The 21338-nt window shown below is 51.0% G+C and overlaps 2 protein-coding genes across 2 annotated transcripts in view; one reads left to right on the plus strand and one right to left on the minus strand.

Moving 5' to 3' along the window:
* LOC119960282 (oocyte zinc finger protein XlCOF6-like) overlaps window positions 1-17830 on the minus strand; it is a 48082-nt gene extending 30252 nt beyond the window's left edge. The window contains exons 1-2 of the mRNA XM_038788022.1: window positions 17826-17830; window positions 15909-16787 (exon numbers count right to left, since the gene is read on the minus strand). Coding sequence (XP_038643950.1) covers window positions 15909-16787; window positions 17826-17830 — 884 coding nt within the window. The remainder of the gene's footprint in view (window positions 1-15908; window positions 16788-17825) is intronic.
* Window positions 828-10708, plus strand: LOC119960284 (E3 ubiquitin-protein ligase CCNB1IP1-like). The gene is made up of 3 exons (XM_038788024.1): window positions 828-1124; window positions 4860-5190; window positions 10193-10708. Exons 1-3 carry the CDS (start codon window positions 828-830, stop codon window positions 10405-10407), a joined length of 843 nt encoding a protein of 280 aa, XP_038643952.1. The 3' UTR covers window positions 10408-10708.
* Window positions 17831-21338: the final 3508 nt, after the last annotated feature.

The raw sequence follows: 21338 nt of genomic DNA on the forward strand, positions 1-21338 counted from the left end.
GGGGGGGGGAGAGAGATAATTGTCCTGTTTCTTGAGTACTGGACAGGCCTGGGGAATTTCCCACATACAATGGGTTAACACTGCTACCTCAGCCACAAGGCTCGATTCCTGGCTTGGGTTATAGGGGGCGGGGCTGGGGTACAGGGGCCTGGGGGTAGAAGGGGCGGGGCTGGGGCCAGGGTGGCTGTGCTACAGGAGGCGGGGCTGAGGGTACAAGGGGCGGGGCTGCGGTATTAGGGGCGGGGTAGGAGGCGGGGCCGGGGCCAGCCCCAGTAGGCGGGCGTGGGCTCAATGGGCGGGGCTGGGGCGGGCTCTGGGGGCGGGCCTGAGGTTACAGGGGGCGGGGCCGGGCTCAGTGGGCGGCGCCAGCCCCAGGGGGCGGGGCCTGCACACGCCATGGCGCTGTGAGAGGACTCCCTTCTCTTCAGCCTGCCCCGCTGCCGGGGGGCGGGACTGGGGGCGGGGCCGGGCTCAGTGGGTGGGACCAGTCACAGCGAGCGGGGTGGGGCTGCGGTGGCGCTGTGGCGGGGCCTGGTTCCCGCCGTGGCGCTGTGTGAGGACTCCCTCCTCTGTGACCTGCCCGGCTGCCGGGGGGCGGGGCTGGGCTCAGTGCGCAGGGCCGGGGGCGGTGTCTGGTTCCCGCCATGGTGCTGTGTGAGGACTCCCTCCTCAGTAACCTGCCCGGCTGCCTGGGGGCGGGGCCGGGCTCAGTGGGCGTGGCCTGGTTCCCGCCATGGCGCTGTGTGAGGACTCCCTCCTCAGTAACCTGCCCGGCTGCCGGGGCTGGGCTCAGTGCGCAGGACAGGGGGCGGGGTCTGGTTCCCGCCATGGCGCTGTGTGAGGACTCCCTCCTCTGTAACCTGCCCGGCTGCCGCTGCTGCCTGTCCGGCTTCGCCTGGGTCACCGCCTGTTCGCACGTGTTCTGTGACCAGCACGGCAGCGGGCAGTTCAGCCGCTCCCCGGCCCTGTGCCCGGCCTGTGGCACCGCCCTGTCCGGCAAACGGGACATTGTCCGAACCGACCTCAACCCGCCCGAGGACTACAAAGGCATGGTGCTGTCCGGCCTCCGGCCACACACCGTGCTGGAGATCGCCGGCCGGGCACTGGCCTTCTGGGGCTACCAGGTCAGCACCCAGCACCCACCCAGCACCCCGGGGTACCCCACCCAGCACCCTGGGGTGCCCAGCACCCATCCAGCACCCTGGGGTGCTGTCCGGCCTCTGGCCACACACCGTGCTGGAGATCGCCGGCCGGGCACTGGCCTTCTGGGGCTACCAGGTCAGCACCCCGGAGTGGCCACACCCAGCACCCAGGGGTGCCACCCCACCCACCCAGCACCCCGGGGTGCTGTCCTTCCTCCGGCCACACACCATGCTGGAGATCGCTGGCCGGGCACTGGCCTTCTGGGGCTACCAGGTCAGCACCCCGGGGTGCCCCACCCACCCAGCACCCCGGAGTGCCCCCCACCCAGCACCCCGGGGTGCTGTCCGGCCTCCGGCCACACACCGTGCTGGAGATCGCCAACCGGGCACTGGCCTTCTGGGGCTAACAGGTCAGCACCCCGGGGTGCCCCACCCCATCAGCACCCCGGGGTGCCCCTCCCACCCAGCACCCCAGGGTGCACCACACCCAACACCCCAGGGACCCCTCCCCCGTCTGCCCGTCGCAGGGTGCTGACGTCTCCCCGTCCTTCGGAGTCAATACCTCCCGCCCCACCCAACAACTCCCCTCGTGCCCCCCTCCCAGGCTACTGAACCCCTTCCTCCCCAAGCCCCTCCGCTCCCGATCACCCAATAACGGGGAGAGCGCGATTCGATTCTGTTTGTGTGACCGCAGGGGGGAACTGGATGACAAAGGGGATGGATCAACGGTAGACAGCGGCACACGGTTTTGCCCCTGTGCCACCTAAAGCACTGGGCTCGGTCATGGGCACCCCCTCCCTGAGTTGTGGTATTGTTGGTGGGGGAGGTGGGGTGAGGAACGGATATAGGGCAGATTCACGACAGGCCGAGGTTCATACTCTCTCCGGTGTAGGAGAATAAACGGCAACCCAGAGGAGGAATCTAGTCCACGTCTACTTTGTCAAAACCTTTTATCATCTTATACATGTCAATTAGATCTCTGCTTCTTCTGAACTTGAGACAGTCTCGGCCTAAACTGCTCATAAGACAAACCCCTCATCTCTGCAATCAATCTAGTGAACCTCCTCTGTACTGCCTCTCACACAACTACATCCCTCCTCAAATAAGGGGATCAAAACTGTACTCCAGATGCGGTCTCCCCAATGCCCTGTACAGTTGTAGCAACAACCCCCGGCTTTTATACTCTATCCCTCAAGCTATTGTTATGGGCCAGGGTTTAGAGAACCCCAAAGTGTATCATGGAGTTCACCTGACCCACAACTTTTACTAGATTGTGGTATGAGGAGCACACAGCCCACTCCACAGGTGAGGTACAGCAGAAATGGAAAAGTATTTTTTAAAGCAAAACAATGTTTATTCTATGAACTCACCTTTTTAAAACATACAGTGAACATCTTAGCAACCATTAATTCAAATACAACCCCCAAAGAATACAACACTAAATAATCCTTTAAGCTTTCCATTTAACATCCATAAGACTTAAAACACCTTTTACCAGAAGCACACCAGGTTAAAGTCACTACTGTTATTAGTTTTAAATCACCAGGATTGATTTACAGCCTTTAAATTACAGAGAGAGATTCATACCCCTTCTGTCTGCGACTGCAGCTATCCAGCTCTGAAAGGGAAACTACAACACACCCTGCAGCAAACAACCTAAAATGAAAGTAAAAAGCTGACAGACAGCCCAGCTCCACCCACTCTCTGACATCACTGCAGTAGTAAAAACCCATTTCTTAAAGGTACTCTCACTACAGATATTTATAAACACACCCATTTATAAACACCCATTTTTAAAAAAAAATTTAGATTACCCAATTATTTTTTCAATTAAGGGGCAATTTAGCGTGGCCAATCCACCTACTCTGCACATTTTTGGGTTGTGGGGGCAAAACCCACGCAGACACGGGGAGAACGTGCAAACTCCACACGGACAGTGACCCAGAGCCGGGATCGAACCTGGGACCTCAGCGCCGTGAGGCGGTTGTGCTAACCACTAGGCCACCGTGCTGCCCTTAAAACACCCATTTTTTAAAGGTACTGTCACTACAGATATTTATATACACACCCATTTATAAACACCCATTTCTTAAAGGTACTCTCACTACAGATATTTGTATACATACCCATTAATCAACACCCATTTCTTAAAGGTACTCTCACATGACACCCTCCCCCAAAAAGAAACCTTCAACTCTAAGATGGTTTCATTTTTCACCTTTTCACCATCCTTTAAGCAATGCACACAGAAAATATACTTTATCGTTTCAAAAACACACGCAAACAGGTATAATGATATAGTCAATTTTTGCCCCCGTTCTTCTTTCCCCAATTGAAATCCTTCTTGATTGACAGTCTCTTTGAACAAGGAGGTCTCTATACGATCCCTTTGTGTCCGCCAATTGTAACTGTCGTGTTTCATGGCCATTTTCTGAAGTTCAAACTCTCTCTCGATCTTTTTCCCTGATCTGTATCTCCCTTTCTCTTTCTTTTTGTTCTGCTGGGGCTATTCTTTCTGTTTTCCTCTCTCTCTTTTTCCTCTCTCTCTCTTCTCTCACATGATATTACAAAGGCTAGAATCCCACTTGCCTTCCATATTCCCTGCTGTACCGACGTGCTAATTTCCTGCGATTGATGCACGAGTACACCCAGATCCCTCTCCAACAAAACACTTTGAAGTGTCTCTGCATTGATAATAAATTGCCTTTCCATCTTTCTGTCCAAAATGGATAACCTCATACTCATCCACATGAAACTCCGTCTACCACATTGGCCCAATCACCTAACCTATCTACAACCATTTGTATTATTTCCTCATTGCAAAGGTGTCAACTATCTACCTTATCGATCGATGCTCCTCATTATTTTATAGACCTCTATAAGATCGCCCCGAAGCCTCCTACGCTCCAGGAAAAAAGTCCCAGCCCATCCACCCTCTCCTTATCACTCAGACCATCAAGTCCTGGTCGCATCCTCGTAAATCTCTTCCACACTCTTTCTCATCTAACAATATCCTTCCTGTCATAGGGTGACCCGACCTGAACGCAACACTGTGGCTTCACCGCGCCAGGGTCCCGGGTTCGATTCCCCGCTGGGACGCTGTCTGTGCGGAGTCTGCACGTTCTCCCCCGTGTCTGCGTGGATTTCCTCCAGGTGCTACGGTTTCCTCACACAGTCCAAAGACGTGCAGGTTAGGTGGATTGGACTTGCTAAATTGTCCCTCAGTATCCAAAAAAGGTTAGGGGGAAGGGGGTTATTAGGTTACGGGGATAGGGTGGATGTGAGGGCTTAAGTGGGTCAGTGCCGACTCCTTCTGCACTGTATGTTCTATGTTCAGGGATCTCTCACCCCACCCTCCCACATATAGACCACACACAGAACAGACAGTGCAGAAGGAGGCCATTAGGCCCATGGACGACTTCAACAAGAAGTTATTTAGTTGTCCCGATTCTTGGGGAATGGTTTGAGGGGACTGGTATGGGGAAGGTGGATAAACACGAGAGAGTGAGGAAGAGAAGAATGTGGTGTTGGGGTGAGATGGAGAAGGGGGTAGCAGGAGTTGGGCTGAATGGCCTGTTTTGGTGGTGGCAGTCCGGTCTAATTCAATGATTTCAGTCCAGACGGGTCAGTTAGAGTTGCTTCCACTCTCCCCCCACCGATTCCATGGAATCCAGTCTCCGTTTGGCTGGGGCGAATTTTAACCTGCGGTTCTTTCAGATCCACCAGGAGCGGATGTACCAGGAGTCCGCCTACAGCAAAGCGGAGGGCCGGCTGAAGCAAATGGACAAACTCTACACTCAGCAGCTGCAGGGCAAGGACATGGAGGTGAGCAACAGCCGCAGTGAGGTGTCCTCGCTCAAGAAGATGCTGGAGGAGTACAAGAAGAAGTACAGCGAGGTGTCGGAGAAGCTGATGGACAGGAACCGGCAGTACCAGAAGCTGCAAGGCTTCTACGACAGCCTGCGCCTGCGCAGCATGGCCATGGTGGGCGGGGGCGATGCCCCGGCGGCAGTGGGCCCCGCCGGAGCCCTGTACGGCATGCCTTTAGGTACGAGCACCGCAGTCACGTCCCACGGAAAACCCTCCTTGGCAACCCGAGTTCAGTTGCCCGCGCCATTTGGACAACGTGACCACGAGTGCTTTCGAGTTCCAGCCCGAAATCCCACCGGCCGTCACGTCCATGTCCTGGAGAAGACTTTAGCCCGGCCAATCCACTTAACCTGCACATCGTTAGACACTAAGGGACAATTTAGCATGGCCTGTCCACCTAAACTGCACATTGTTGGACACTAAGGGACAATTTAGCAGGGCCAATCCACCCAAACTGCACATCTTTGAACACTAAGAAGTGACAATTTAGCACGGCCAATCCCCCTAACCTGTACATCTTTGGACACTAATGGACAATTTAACATGGCCAATCCACCCAACCCTGTACATCTTTAGCCACTAAGGGACAATTTAGAACGGCCAATCCACTTATCCTGCGCATCTTTGATCACTAAGGGACAATTTCGCATGGCCAATCCACCTAATCTACACACCTTTGTAGACTAAAGGACAATTTAGCACGGCCAATCCACCTAACCTACACACCTTTGGAGACTAAGGGACAATTTAGCACGGCCAATCCACCTAACCTACACACCTTTGGAGACTAAGGGGCAATTTAGCACGGCCAATCCACCTAACCTGCACATCTTTGGACACTAAGGGACAATTTAACATGGCCAATCCACCTAACCTGCACAGCTTTGACACTAAGGGACAATTTAGCACGGCCAAACCACCTAACGTGCACATCTTTGGACACTAAAGGATGATTTAGCACGGCCAATCTACCTAACCTGCACCTCTTTGACACTGAGGGACAATTTAGCACGGCCAATCTACCTAACCTACACATCTTTGGAGAGTAAGGGACAATATCGCACAGCCAATCTACCTAACCTGCACCTCTTTGACACTGATGGACAATTTAGCACGGCCAATCTACCTAACCTACACATCTTTGGAGACTAAGAGGCAATTTAGCAGGGCCAATTCACCTATCCTGCACATCTTTGGACACAAAGGGACAATTTAGCATGGCCAATCCACCTAACCTGCACATCTTTGGACACAAAGGGACAATTTATCATGGCCAATCCACCTAACCTGCACATCTTTGGACACTAAGAGACAATTTAGCGTGGCCGATCCACTTAACCTGCACATCTCTGGTCACTAAGCAACAATTTAGCACGGCCAATCCACCTAACCTGCACATCTTTGGACACTAAGGGACAATTTAGCCTGGCCAATCCACCTAACCTGCACATCTTTGGACACACAGGGACAATTTAGCATGGTCAATCCACCTAACCTGCACATCTTTGGACACTAAGGGACAATTTAGCCTCGCCAATCCCCCTAACCTGCACATCTTTGGACACTAAGGGACAATTTAGCATGGCCAATCCCCCTAACCAGAAAGCGCAATTCAGCGCGGTCAATCCCCCTAACCTGGACATCTTTGGATACTAAGGGGCAATTTAACACGGCCAATCCATCTAACCTGGACATCTTTGGACACGGAAGGGGCAATTTAGCACGGCCAATCTACCTAACCTACACATCTTTGGAGACTAAGAGGCAATTTAGCAGGGCCAATTCACCTATCCTGCACATCTTTGGATACTAAGGGGCAATTTAACACGGCCAATCCATCTAACCTGGACATCTTTGGACACGGAAGGGGCAATTTAGCACGGCCAATCTACCTAACCTACACATTTTTGGAGACTAAGAGGCAATTTAGCAGGGCCAATTCACCTATCCTGCACATCTTTGGACACAAAGGGACAATTTAGCATGGCCAATCCACCTAACCTGCACCTCTTTGACACTGAGGGACAATTTAGCACGGCCAATCTACCTAACCTACACATCTTTGGAGACTAAGAGGCAATTTAGCAGGGCCAATTCACCTATCCTGCACATCTTTGGACACAAAGGGACAATTTAGCATGGCCAATCCACCTAACCTGCACATCTTTGGACACAAAGGGACAATTTATCATGGCCAATCCACCTAACCTGCACATCTTTGGACACTAAGAGACAATTTAGCGTGGCCGATCCACCTAACCTGCACATCTCTGGTCACTAAGCAACAATTTAGCACGGCCAATCCAGCTAACCTGCACATCTTTGGACACTAAGGGACAATTTAGCCTGGCCAATCCCCCTAACCTGCACATCTTTGGACACGAAGGGACAATTTAGCACGGCCAATCCACCTAACCTGCACATCTTTGGACACTCAGGGACAATTTAGCATGGTCAATCCACCTAACCTGCACATCTTTGGACACTAAGGGACAATTTAGCCTCGCCAATCCCCCTAACCTGCACATCTTTGGACACTAAGGGACAATTTAGCATGGCCAATCCCCCTAACCAGAAAACGCAATTCAGCACGGTCAATCCCCCTAACCTGGACATCTTTGGATACTAAGGGGCAATTTAACACGGCCAATCCATTTTGCCTGGACATCTTTGGACACGGAAGGGGCAATTTAGCACGGCTAATCTACCTATCCTGCACATCTTGGTCACTAAGCGCCAATTTAACATGGCCAATTCACGTAACGGTGCGGGGGGGGGGGGGGGGGGGAGTGGGATACGGACTAGACTGGCTGTGGAGAGGGGATCAGACTGGCTGTGGAGAGTGGATTAGCCTGGGTGTGGAGGGGGTCTTAGCCTGGGTGTGGAGAGTGGATTAGCCTGGGCATGGAGAGGGGATTAGCCTGGGTGTGGAGAGAGGATTAGACTGGGTGTGGAGAGGGAAATAGACTGGATGTGGAGAGGGGATTAGACTGACTGTGGGGGGGGATTAGACTGGGTGTGGAGAGGGGATTAGACTGGGTGTGGAGGGGAATTGACTGGGTGTGGAGAAGGGATTAGACGGTGTGGAGAGTGGATTAGACTGGGTGTGGAGAGGGGATTAGACTGGGTGTGGAGGGGAATTGACTGGGTGTGGAGAGGGGATTAGCCTGGATGTGGAGAGGGGATTAGACTGGGTGTGGAGAAGGGATTAGACGGTGTGGAGAGTGGATTAGACTGGGTGTGGAGAGGGGATTAGACTGGGTGTGGAGAGGGGATTAGACTGGGTGTGGAGAGGGGATTAGACAGGGTGTGGAGAGCGGATTAGACAGGGTGTGGAGAGGGGATTAGACTGGGTGTGGAGAGGGGATTAGCCTGGGTGGGGAGAGGGGATTAGACTGGGTGTGGAGAGGGGATTAGACTGGGTGTGGAGAGGGGATTAGACTGGGTGAGAGGGGATTAGACTGTGTGGAGAGGGGATTAGACTGGGTGGAGAGGGGATTAGACTGGGTGTGGAGAGGGGATTAGACTGGGTGTGGAGAGGGGATTAGACTGGTGTGGATAGGGGATTAGACTGGTGTGGAGAGGGATTAGACTGGGTGTGGAGAGGGGAATTAGACTGGGTGTGGAGGAGGGGATTAGACTGGGTGTGGAGAGGGGATTAGACTGGGTGTGGAGAGGGGATTAGACTGGGGTGTGGAGAGGGGATTAGACTGGGTGTGGAGAGGGGATTAGACTGGGTGTGGAGAGGGGATTAGACTGGGTGTGGAGGGGATTAGACTGGGTGTGGAGAGGGGATTAGACTGGGTGTGGAGAGGGGATTAGACTGGGTGTGGAGAGGGGATTAGACTGGGTGTGGAGAGGGATTAGACTGGGTGGAGAGGGGATTAGACTGGGTGTGAGAGGGGATTAGACTGGGTGTGGAGAGGGGATTAGACTGGGTGTGGAGAGGGGATTAGACTGGGTGTGGAGAGGGGATTAGACTGGGTGTGGAGAGGGGATTAGACTGGGTGTGGAGAGGGGATTAGACTGGGTGTGGAGAGGGGATTAGACTGGGTGTGGAGAGGGGATTAGACTGGGTGTGGAGAGGGGATTAGACTGGGTGTGGAGAGGGGATTAGACTGGGTGTGGAGAGGGGATTAGACTGGGTGTGGAGAGGGGATTAGACTGGGTGTGGAGAGGGGATTAGACTGGGTGTGGAGAGGGGATTAGACTGGGTGTGGAGAGGGGATTAGACTGGGTGTGGAGAGGGGATTAGACTGGGTGTGGAGAGGGGATTAGACTGGGTGTGGAGAGGGGATTAGACTGGGTGTGGAGAGGGGATTAGACTGGGTGTGGAGAGGGGATTAGACTGGGTGTGGAGAGGGGATTAGACTGGGTGTGGAGAGGGGATTAGACTGGGTGTGGAGAGGGGATTAGACTGGGTGTGGAGAGGGGATTAGACTGGGTGTGGAGAGGGATTAGACTGGGTGTGGAGAGGGGATTAGACTGGGTGTGGAGAGGGGATTAGACTGGGTGTGGAGAGGGGATTAGACTGGGTGTGGAGAGGGGATTAGCCTGGGTGTGGAGAGGGGATTAGACTGGGTGTGGAGAGGGGGTTAGATGGTGTCGAGAGGGGATTAGACTGGGTGTGGAGAGGGGATTAGACTGGGTGTGGAGAGGGGATTAGACTGGGTGTGGAGAGGGGATTAGACTGGGTGTGGAGAGGGGATTAGACTGGGTGTGGAGAGGGGATTAGACTGGGTGTGGAGAGGGGATTAGACTGGGTGTGGAGAGGGGATTAGACTGGGTGTGGAGAGGGGATTAGCCTGGGTGTGGAGAGGGGATTAGACTGGGTGTGGAGAGTGGATTAGACTGGGTGTGGAGAGGGGATTAGACTGGGTGTGGATAGGGGATTAGACTGGGTGTGGAGAGGGGATTAGACTGTGTGTGGAGAGGGGATTAGACTGGGTGTGGAGAGGGGATTAGACTGGGTGTGGAGGGGGGATTAGACTGGGTGTGGAGAGGGGATCAGCCTGGGTCTGGATAGGGGATTAGACTGGGTGTGGAGAGGGGATTAGACTGGGTGTGGAGACTGGTTTAGACTCCACGCACAGAGAGGTGAGATTGGGTGTGGATAGAGGGATTAGCCTCCGTGCGGCATTAATGAAAATGCTGGTCACACATTCGTTTCTCACCAACAGGCAGGACCTCCCAGTTTGTTCCGATGGAGAATCCCCTGAGGAAGGAGTCCTCCGAGGGTGACTTCCACCTTCGGCCGTCCTTCTTTGGCTCGCCGGCGCCCGATGGCCCAGGGGGCTTTTTCGGCTTCTCTCCAGGTGAAGACCGGGCTCCACATCATCACCGGCCTCAGGACCCCAATCCAGGGCCCTCCAGCTCCTTCAAGATGAAGATGTGATGGTGCAGAGTGCGGGGCCTAGCGGTGGATGTTGTGAACCAGAGGGACATCCGGTCTCACTTCGGACGCAACGGAATCTAACCAGCGTGGCTGTCGGCAAACGTTTTGTGCCGGGTGGTCAGTCGCCTTTTGCTGACGGGCCATAACCTGTTGGTAGCAGCCAGCTCCCCTTGGCCTGTCTCCCCCATCCTCAGTAAGAATCTGTTAGAGCTGAGAATCATCCCTAGGCTGACGGCCTTTCACCATGTTGCTTTGTTCTTTTAAGGGTTCAATGAATAAATGTTTGTCTCTTCCAAGTGAATTCTGGTCTACTCGTCATTTTACCTCCATGTCTGCAAACACCGTCTGCCCTCAAACCATCTCCAGAACCCGCCCAAGGAGGCACAGCATCAGAAAGCTCGGAATGAGGCCGTTCAGCTCATCCACAGAGGAAGTGCGACCCCTATTCATACCAGGCCCCTCCTTTTGGCCGCCCCCAGGGGCGTCATGTGCTTTTTGAAACTACTTACTGAATCTGCTCCCGAGTGCCTCGTACGGCAGCACACCTCAGCTCAGCACAACAATCAACCTAATCCTTTTGAGGAAGGATGTGGAAGCTTTGGAAAAGGTGTAAAGGAGACTTACCAGGATGTTGCCTGGAATGGAGAGTAGGTCTTACGAGGAAAGGTTGAGGATGCTAGGCCTTTTCTCATTCGAACGGAGAAGGATGAGGGGCGAGTTGATAGAGGTTTATAAGATGATCAGGGGAATAGATAGAGCAGACAGTCAGCGACTTTCCCCAGGGTGGAACAAACCATTACAAGGGGACATAAATTTAAGGTGAATGGTGGAAGATATGAAAATGAAAATCGCTTTATTGTCACGAGTAGGCTTCAATGAAGTTACTGTGAAAAGCCCCTAGTCGCCACATTCCGGCACATTCTGTCTGGGGAGGCTGGTGCGGGAATCGAACCGTGCTGCTGGCCTGCTTTAAAAGCCAGCGATTTAGCCCAGTGAGCTAAACCAGCCCCTGTTTCTATGGTGCATCTGATAGAGGGGGAATGTCAGAGGTAGGTTCTTTACCCAGAGTAGTGGGGGCAATGAAAGCACTGCCTGTGGAAGTAGTTGAGTCGGAAACATTCGGGACCTTCAAGCGGCTATTGGATAGGTACATGGATTATGGTAGAATTATGGCGTGTAGATTAATTTGTTCTTAAGGGCAGCACGGTAGCATTGTGGATAGCACAATTGGTTCACAGCTCCAGGGTCCCAGGTTCGATTCCGGCTTGGGTCACTGTCTGTGTGGAGTCTGCACATCCTCCCCGTGTGTGCGTGGGTTTCCTCCGGGTGCTCCGGTTTCCTCCCACAGTCCAAAGATGTGCGGGTTGGGTGGATTGGCCATGATAAATTGCCCTTAGTGTCCAAAATTCTATGATAATCTAGGATTAACCTAGGACAAAAGTGCGGCACAACATTGTGGGCCGAAGGGCCTGTTCTGTGCTGTATTTCTCTATGTTCTCACCCCTCGAACATGTTCACCCATGCACTCAGCTCGATCTGCAACAACAACCCATTAGTCTCCGGCACGGAAGACACAGGGTCGCAGCGGAAGGGTGCTTTCTGAATGGAAGGCTGTGACTAGCGGCGTTCCACAGGGGGATCAGTTCTAGGACCTTTGTTGTTCGTCGTGTATATAAATGATTTGGATGAAAATGTAGCTGGTCTGATTAGTAAGTTTGCAGACGACACAGAAATTGATGGAATTGCGGATAGTGAAGAGGATTGTCAGAGGATACAGCAGGACATAAATTGGATTGGATTTGATTTGTTTATTGTCACGTGTACCGAGGTACAGTGAAAAGTATTTTTCTGCGAGCAGCTCAACAGATCATTAAGTATATGGGAAGAGAGGGGAATAAAAGAAAATACAAAATAGGGCAACACAAGGTACACAATGTACCTACATAAGCACTGGCATCAGATGAAGCATACAGGGTGTAGTGTTAATGAGGTCAGTCAATAAGAGGGTCATTTAGGCGTCTGGTGACAGTGGGGAAGAAGCTGTTTTTGAGTCTGTTCGTGCGTGTTCTCAGACTTCTGTATCTCCTGCCCAATGGAAGAAGTTGGAAGAGTGAGTAAGCCGGGTGGGAGGGATCTTTGATTATGCTGCCCACTTTCCCCAGGCAGCGGGAGGTGTAGATGGAGTCAATGGATGGGAGGCAGGTTCGTGTGATGGACTGGGCGGTATTCATGACTCTCTGAAGTTTCTTGCGGTCCTGGGCCGAGCAGTTGCCATACCAGGCTGTGATGCAGCCCGATAGGATGCTTTCTATGGTGCATCTGTAAAAGTTGGTAAGGGTTAATGTTGACATGCTGAATTCCTTAGTTTCCTGAGGAAGTATAGGCGCTGTTGTACTTTCTTGGTGGTAGCATCAATGTGGGTGGACCAGGACAGATTTTTGGAGATCTGCACTCCTAGGAATTTGAAACTGCTCACCATCTCCACCTCGGCCCCTTTGATGCTGACAGGGGTGTGTACAGTACTTTGCTTCCTGAAGTCAATGACCAGCTCTTTAGTTTTGCTGGCATTGAGGGAGAGGTTGTTGTTGTTGCACCACTCCACTAGGTTCTCTATCTCCCTCCTGTATTCTGACTCGTTGTTATTCGAGATCTAGCCCACTATGGTCGTATTGTCAGAAAACTTGTAGATGGAGTTGGAACCAAATTTTGCCATGCAGTTGTGTGTGTACAGGGAGTAGAGTAGGGGGCTAAGTACGCAGCCTTGCAGGGCCCCGGTATTGAGGACTATTGTGGAGGAGGTGTTGGTGTTCATTCTTACTGATTGTGGTCTGTTGGCCAAAGTCAAGGATCTAGTTGCAGAGTGGAGAGCCAAATCCTAGGCTTTGGAGCTTTGATATGAGCTTGGTTGGGATTATGGTGTTGAAGGCGGAGCTGTAGTCAATAAATAGGAGTCTGATGTAGGAGTCCTTGTTTTCGAGATGCTCTCGGGATGAGTGTCGGGCCAGGGAAATGGCATCTGATGTGGACTGGTTGCAAAGGTATGCAAATTGCAGTGGATCAAGGCGTTCTGGGAGTATGGAGGTGATGCGCTTTATGATCAGCCTCTCGAAGCACTTCATTACGACTGAAGTCAGGGCCACCGGACGGAAGTCATTAAGGCACGTTGCCTGGTTCGTCTTTGGTACCGGTATGATGGTGGTCTTCTTGAAGCAGGTGGGGGCCTCAGGGTGGAGTAGGGATAGGTTAAAGATGTCTGTGAATACCTCTGCCAGCTGACAGGCTCTGAGTGCACAACCAGGGATCCGGTCCGGGCCCGTCGCCTTCCGAGGTTTCCAAAGAGCCGGGGAGATCTCCCTGGTTTACTGCTTAATATTCATCCCTCAACAAACATCACTGAACAGATTCTCTGGTCACAATCACATTTCTGTTTGTGGGATCTTGGTGAATTGGCTGTGCTAAATTGCCCCTTAGTGTCCAAAGGTGAAGTGGGGTTACAGGGAGAGGGCGGAGGAAGGGGTAAGGGGGGATGCTCTTTTGTAGGGTTGGTGCAAACTCGATGGCCGGATAGCCTCCTTCGGCACTGGAGGGATTCTATGATGCTGCCAGAGCTGTTGAGTTAATCTAGAATTTTATGCTTTTATTCTATATTACACACCTTTTTAATCCACTGATTATATTTATTGAACCATTGTACCATCGACTACCAGGAGCAGTGTGTTGATGTTTCAGCTATTTCAGCCTTGGGTGACTGTGTGGAGTTTGCACGTTCTCCCCGTGTCTGTGTGGGTTCCAGTTTTCTCCCACAGTCCAAAGATGTGCAGGTTAGGTGGATTGGCCGTGCTAAATTGCCCGTAGTGTTCAAAAAAAAGTTAGGTGGAGTTACTGGGTTACGGGGATTGGTGGAGGCATGGGTTTAAGTAGGCTGTTCTTTCCAAGGGCCGGTGCAGGCTCGAATGCCGAATGGCCTCCTTCTGTAAATTCTCTGATTCTGTATGATTTTCTCTCTCACTGTCTGATCCAATGGGTCTGTCTGGTAGTATTTCCCTGATGGTAGCACAGTGGTTAGCACTGTTGTTTCACAGCACCAGGGCCCCGAGTTCAAATCCCGCTTGGGTCACCGTCCGTGCGGATTCTGCAGGTTCTCCCCGTGTCTGCGTGGGTTTCCTCCGGGAGCTCCGGTTTCCTCCCACAAGTCCTCAAAGACGTACTGTTAGGTGAATTGGACAGTCTGAATTCTCCCTGTGTACCCGAACAGGCGCCAGAGTGTGGCGACGATGGGCTTTTCACAGTAACTTAATTGCAGAGTTAATGAAAGCCTACTTGTGACAATAATAATAATCTTTATGTGTTATGGTGTTTGGTATATTAAGGAGCAGGTAGAACTATCTTGATTTGGCCTGTTGTTCCCTCAAGATATTCCATCTGTTTTTGGCGAATGTGTCTGGAGTCTGAGTTCTTCCAATCTGTCTCCAATTCCCCTTCCTGTCTCGGGTATATGGATCCAGGTAGCTTGGTGTTGTGATTCATGTTGTTTAGTTGTCTGTCTGTCTCCAGCAGGTATTGTTGTCTCTCGATAATGACTGTGCTGCTACCATTGTCTTCTGGTCTTATGAACATATCCGTGTTGGACCCAAGCTCCCAGATTGTCTTTGATCTCTCTGGGTAAGATTCTGTTTGTCTCTTGTATTTCACTGTGACAGGGCAGAGACCTGATTGAAGGGATTCAAACATGGGAGTTCTGGGAAAGATGGAGCAGGAGCTGGGTCTCATGGACAAGATGAGCCCTAAGAGGGCATGAGGGGAGATGGGAGAGAAACTAGAGAAAGATGGTTCAATTCCCGGTTGGGTCACTGTCTGTGTGGAGTCTGCACGTCCTCCCCGTGTGTGCGTGGGTTTCCTCCGGGTGCTCCGGTTTCCTCCCACAGTCCAAAGATGTGCGGGTTAGGTGGATTGGCCATGCTAAATTGCCCGTAGTGTCCTAAAAAGTAATGTTAAGGGGGGGTTGTTGGGTTACGGGTATAGGGTGGATACGTGGGTTTGAGTAGGGTGATCATTGCTCGGCACAACATCGAGGGCCGAAGGGCCTGTTCTGTGCTGTACTGTTCTATGTTCTATGTGGGTTCACGGCTCGGGAAAGGATGAAATTTCGAGACAGTTTGGTCCGGTGGGCCCGTGGAAGGGAGGGAAGCAGCAGAGGCAGCTGATCGGATTGACTCAATCTCAGTCACAAAGAAGCTCCACAAGCTCCTCACACTTCTTGTTGGAGGTGAGGATGGAAGAGACAGGGGAGAGCGAGAGTACTTCAAAAGGAACTAACTTGTGTCAGAGAGATTCAAAAGTTTCAACACACTGTGGATGTCGCACAATCTAATTTATTTGACTTTTATCCAGAATATTAGCCCCTGTAAATGGGCTGGAATTGTTATCAGCAGAAAGAGACCCAAATGAACATGGTTCAGTCCTGAATGTGAGTAACAGCAAAACCCAATCACTGTCATTACTTGTGGCCTCGTTGGTGTCTCCGCAGGGAGGATGACTGAGTGAATCCCTTCCCACACTTGGAGCAGGTGAATGGCCTCTCTCCGGTGTGAACTCGCTGGTGTGTCTGCAGGGCAGATAACTGAGTGAATCCCTTCCCACACTTGGCGCAGGTGAATGGCCTCTCCCCAGTGTGAATTCGCTGGTGCTTCTGTAGGACGGATGAAGTGCTGAATCCCTTTCCACACTTGGAGCAGATGAATGGCCTCTCCCCAGTGTGAATTTGCTGGTGCGTCTGCAGGTCGGATGATTGAGTGAATCCCTTCCCACACTTGGAGCAAATGAACGGTCTCGTCCCAGTGTGAATTCGCTTATATACAGTGAGGTGAGATGAGTGTCTGAACCCAGTCCCGCAGTGAGAGCACCTGAATGGTCTCTCGTCTGTGTGAATACGTTGGTGGAGCATCTGTTCCCCAGAACTTTTAAAGCACTTCCCGCAATCTGGACATTGGAACGGTCTCTCTCCAGTGTGAATTCGCTGGTGTCTCAACAGGTGGGCTGAAATAGTAAATCCCTTCCCATACTTGGAGCAGGTGAATGGTCTCTCCCCAGTGTGAACTCGCTGGTGTGTGGACAGAGTGGATGACCGAGTGAATCCCTTCCCACACTTGGAGCAGGTGAATGGTCTCTCCCCAGTGTGAATTCGCTGGTGTGTGGACAGAGTGGATAACCGAGTGAATCCCTTCCCACACTTGGAGCAGATGAATGGTCTCTCCCCAGTGTGACTGCGTCGATGAATTTCCAGCTTGGATGGGGAAGTGAATCCTTTCCCACAGTCCGCACATTTCCACGGTTTCTCCTCAGTGTGACTGCATTTGTGGCTTGTGAGGCCTGGTGATTTACTGAAGCCTCGTCCACACACACAACACGTGTACGGTTTCTCCCCACTGTGAACGATGCTTTTTCCTTCCATGTTCAAAATCCGATGATATTCAGGATATGATAAATTGAGGACTCTGTCAGATTCTGATGTGATGCTTGGTTCGAGTTTCCAGACTTTGAAGCCTCCCTTCGAACATCCTGTGAAACTGATTGAAAACAGAAAATAGGGAGTGAGAGAACTCACAAAAACACAAAGGCAGGTTGTGAAATTGAGCTGAATGAATCTGGTCATTTGTGGGGCCGGCACTGGGAAAAAGTGACCATGAAAACTGCTGGATTGTTGTAGAAAAACCCAACTGGCCTCTTTGGGAGGAGAGAGAAAGAGGCGAAGAGGGATTTTGTATATCTACAAGATATATTAAGAGAGTAGTTGGCAAAGCAAATTTGATCTTGAGCTTCATAAACAGTAATATTGATACCAAAACTATGCTTCTGGTGGCACAGTAATTAGCACTGCTGCCTCACAGCTCCAGGGACCCGGGTTCAATTCTGGCTTTGGTGACTGTCTGTGTGGAGTTTGCACTTTCTCAACATGTCTGCGTCCAAAGAAGGGCAAGTTCAGTGGATTGGCCTTGATAAATTGCCCCTTAGTGCCCAGGGATGTGCAGGTTGGAGGGGCTATGGGGTTACAGGGAAAGGGTAGAGTGTGGGCCTGGGCACGGTGCCCTTTCGGAGAAGCAGTGCAGACTCGATGGGCCGAATGGCCTCCTGTACTGTAGGAATTCTATGGTTCTAATTCTATTCTATTAATCTTTATGAAGCTCTGGTCACCACTCTTCAGGAAGAATGTGAAGGTTCTTGGAGACGGTGCAGAGGAGATTTACCAGAATGGTTCCAGCAAAGAAGGTTGAGGGGAGATTTGGTCTAATGCAGGTAGGGAATATACAGTGAATAGAAGAACCCTGAAGAATATTGAAAGTCAGAGGGATCTAGGTGTACAGGTCCATAGGTCACTGAAAGGGGCAACACAGGTGGAGAAGGTAGTCAAGAAGGCATACGGCATGCTTGACCTCATTGGCCGAGGTATTGAGTATAAGAAACGAAAGGGAAAATGCTGGAAAATCTCAGCAAGTCTGGCAGCATCTGTAGGGAGAGAAAAGAGCTAATGTTTCGAGTCTGATGACTCTTTGTCAAAGTTGAGTATAAGAATTGGCAAGTCATGTTGCAGCTCTATAGAACCTTAGTTAGGCCACACTTGGAGTATAGTGTTCAATTCTGGTCGCCACAATACTAGAAGGATGTGGAGGCTTTAGAGAGGGTGCAAAAGAGATTGACCAGGATGTTGCCTGGTATGGAGGGCATTAGCTATGAGGAGGGGTTGAATAAACTTGGTTTGTTCTCACTGGAACGTAGGAGGTTGAGGGGCGACTTGATAAGAGGTCTGCAAAATTATATGGGGGGATAGACAGAGTGGATAGTCAGAGACTTTTTCCCAGGGTAGAGGGGTCAATTACTAGGGGGCATACGTTTAAGGTGCAAGGGGCAAGGCATACCTCTTCATTCACCCGAGGAAGGAGCAGTGCTCCGAAAGCTAGCGTTTGAAACAAACATGTTGGACTTTAACCTGATATTTTAAGACTTCTTACTAAGGGGCAAGGTTTACAGGAGATGTACGAGGCAAGTTTTTTATACAGAGGGTAGTGGGTGCCTGGAACTCGCTACCAGAGGAGGTGGTGGAAGCAGGGACGATAGTGACATTTATGGGGCACCTTGACAAATACATGAATAGGATGGGAATAGAGGGATACAGATCCAGGAAGTGTAGAAGATTTTAGTTTAGTCGGGCAGCATGATGGGCACGGGCTTGGAGGGCCTTGGGCCTGTTCCTGTGCTGTACTTTTCTTCACCTGAGGAAGGAGCAGTGCTCCGAAAGCTCGTGTTTGAAACAAACCTGTTGGACTTTAACCTGGTGTCAGACTTCTTCCTGTGCTCACCCCAGTCCAACGCCGGCACCTCCACATCATGTACTTTTCTATGTTCTTTTACTTTTATACAGACAGATTTATTCTGTTAAAGACACAATATAAACACAAATGATTGTCATTGACCTGATATCATTGTTCAGCGCCATCGATAATAAATTGGAGTTGAAAGAGTTTAATGAACAATTCGTTCGCTCTGTTACTGGGTAATTTCAAAAATATTGCCCCTAACAAAGATGGCGGGTGCGCATGCGCGGTCGCCGCCAGTACCTTCAATAAAGATGGCGAAAGCGCATGCGTCCTGCTCCCAATACCCCCGACAAAAATGGCGGACATTAACCCGGGTTTGTAATTGAGGAAAGCTGCGGCCCTGCTCTGTGCAAAGGGCGGGGGCCCATCCCGGATATCGGTAGGTTATTTTTCATGGGTTTGCGTTTCATATAACATGTTTACACAGCTTCTCCAGACCCCCGCCTGATCCATAGCTCCCCCGGTTCCACCATACCCATCTCTGCGGATTATCGAACCAAAATGAACCGTCTCTGCACCGCCATTAATCACACTGCGCATGCCTCGCAAGACCGAGCCCTCGCTCACTGGGATTGGTTGGAGGACCAGTCACTCCCGCTTGGTCCTCCAGACCCGCCTCCTCTTTCCCTATTGGTCTGGAGATGCCGTCAATCATTCCCTTGTGAGATTCCAGGTGAGAGGTCAGTGACAATGTCACTGCATTACACACCCAGTGAGACAGGAAAATGTTCTGGGGACATGGGCTCCAATCCATTCAATTAATAAAATCTGGAATTTAAAGTTAACCTCAATGATGGTGACTGAGGCTCCACTGAGAAAATCTCCACACAGTCAGTTTCTGGACACAAGGTTAACGTCTGTTACTGTGTCTGCTCAGTCTGGGTGATTCAGATTCATGTCTGTGACAAATTATGAGTGAATTTATCTCCAGATCGTTAAAAGGATCTGGAAACAATTTGCCAAAACATTTTTGGATTTCAGCCCATTGAAGAGGGAGAGTGTGTGGGACGGGGATTCACAGTTGGATTGGATTGGATTTGTTTCTTGTCACGTGTACCGAGTAACAGTGAAAAGTATTTTTCTGCAAGCAGCTCAACAGATCATTCAGTTCTGGGGGAATGAGAGGGAAAAAATGTTCCAGAGAAACTAGAATTGTCTGTTCATAGAACATAGAACAGTACAGCACAGAACAGGCCCTTCGGCCCTCGATGTTGTGCCGAGCAATGATCACCCTACTCAAACCCACGTATCCACCCTATACCCGTAACCCAACAACCCCCCCCCCCCCCTTAACCTTACTTTTATTAGGACACTACGGGCAATTTAGCATGGCCAATCCACCTAACCCGCACATCTTTGGACTGTGGGAGGAAACCGGAGCACCCGGAGGAAACCCACGCACACGGGGAGGACATGCAGACTCCGCACAGTGACCCAGCCGGGAATCGAACCTGGGACCCTGGAGCTGTGAAGCATTTATGCTAACCACCATGCTACCCTGCTGCCCCATTCAAAATTTCTATCCTGGACTGATACTGGGTACTCTTGTAAACTCCCTTTACAGGATATTTATTGGGAAGGATTTGCAGATGGGAAACTCAAACCAATACATCACAGCAAGATCTGACACAGGCACTCAATTAATCAGAATCTGAATATCACGGACCTCTGAATCTAGAAAAATACGTTTATTGCCTTGCTGTCTGTGGGAAAAGCTTTCAAACGCGTGTGACTGGAAAAACACTGAGACACACACACATCAGTGTGAGAATGTTTCAGTAAACTGACTGTTGAAAGAGTTTTTACCACTAACACAGCCTGAAAATAACATTGCACCAGATAGTGCAGAGAAATATTAAATGTGTTCTGTGTATGGACATTGCTTTAGCTGATCATCAAATCTGATGAGGCACAATGGCTTCGGCTGTATGGAAAAATGTGGAAATGTGAGGGCTGTGGTAAGGGATTCAATTATCCATCCATCTGGAAATCCATCGACGCAGCCTCACTGGGCCCAGCACCATGGAGAAACCTTGGAAATGTGAGGATTGTGGGAAAGGATTCTACTACCTATCCCTGCTGAGAAACCATTGATGCATTCACACTGGGGAGAAGCTGTTCATATGCTCAGTGTGTGGGAAGTGGTCTACTCAATTAGCAGGCCTTGCAAGACACCGGCGAGTTCACACCAGGGAGAGGCCATTCAACTGCTTAGTGTGTCGAAGGGATTCACAAATTCAACCCACCTGCTAACACACCGGCTTATTCACACTGAGGAGAAGCCATTCAACTGTACTCCCTGTGGAAAGAAGTTCAGGTCTTCAGCCAACCTCAACGCACAGCAGCGAGTTCACACTGGGGAAAAGCCATGCATCTGCTCCGTGTGTGGGGAGGAATTTGCTCAGTTATCCAGCCTCCAGTACCACCAGGGAGTTCACAATCAGGAGAGGCAATTCAGCTGCACTTCGTGTGGAAAGAATTTCAGGTCTTCATCCAATCTCATTGAACACAAGCGAGGTCACACCGGGGAGAGGCCTTTATCTGCTCTGTCTGTGGGAA

The sequence above is a fragment of the Scyliorhinus canicula genome, unplaced genomic scaffold, assembly GCF_902713615.1.
Source record: "Scyliorhinus canicula unplaced genomic scaffold, sScyCan1.1, whole genome shotgun sequence".
In the NCBI taxonomy this organism is placed as follows: Eukaryota; Metazoa; Chordata; class Chondrichthyes; order Carcharhiniformes; family Scyliorhinidae; genus Scyliorhinus; species Scyliorhinus canicula.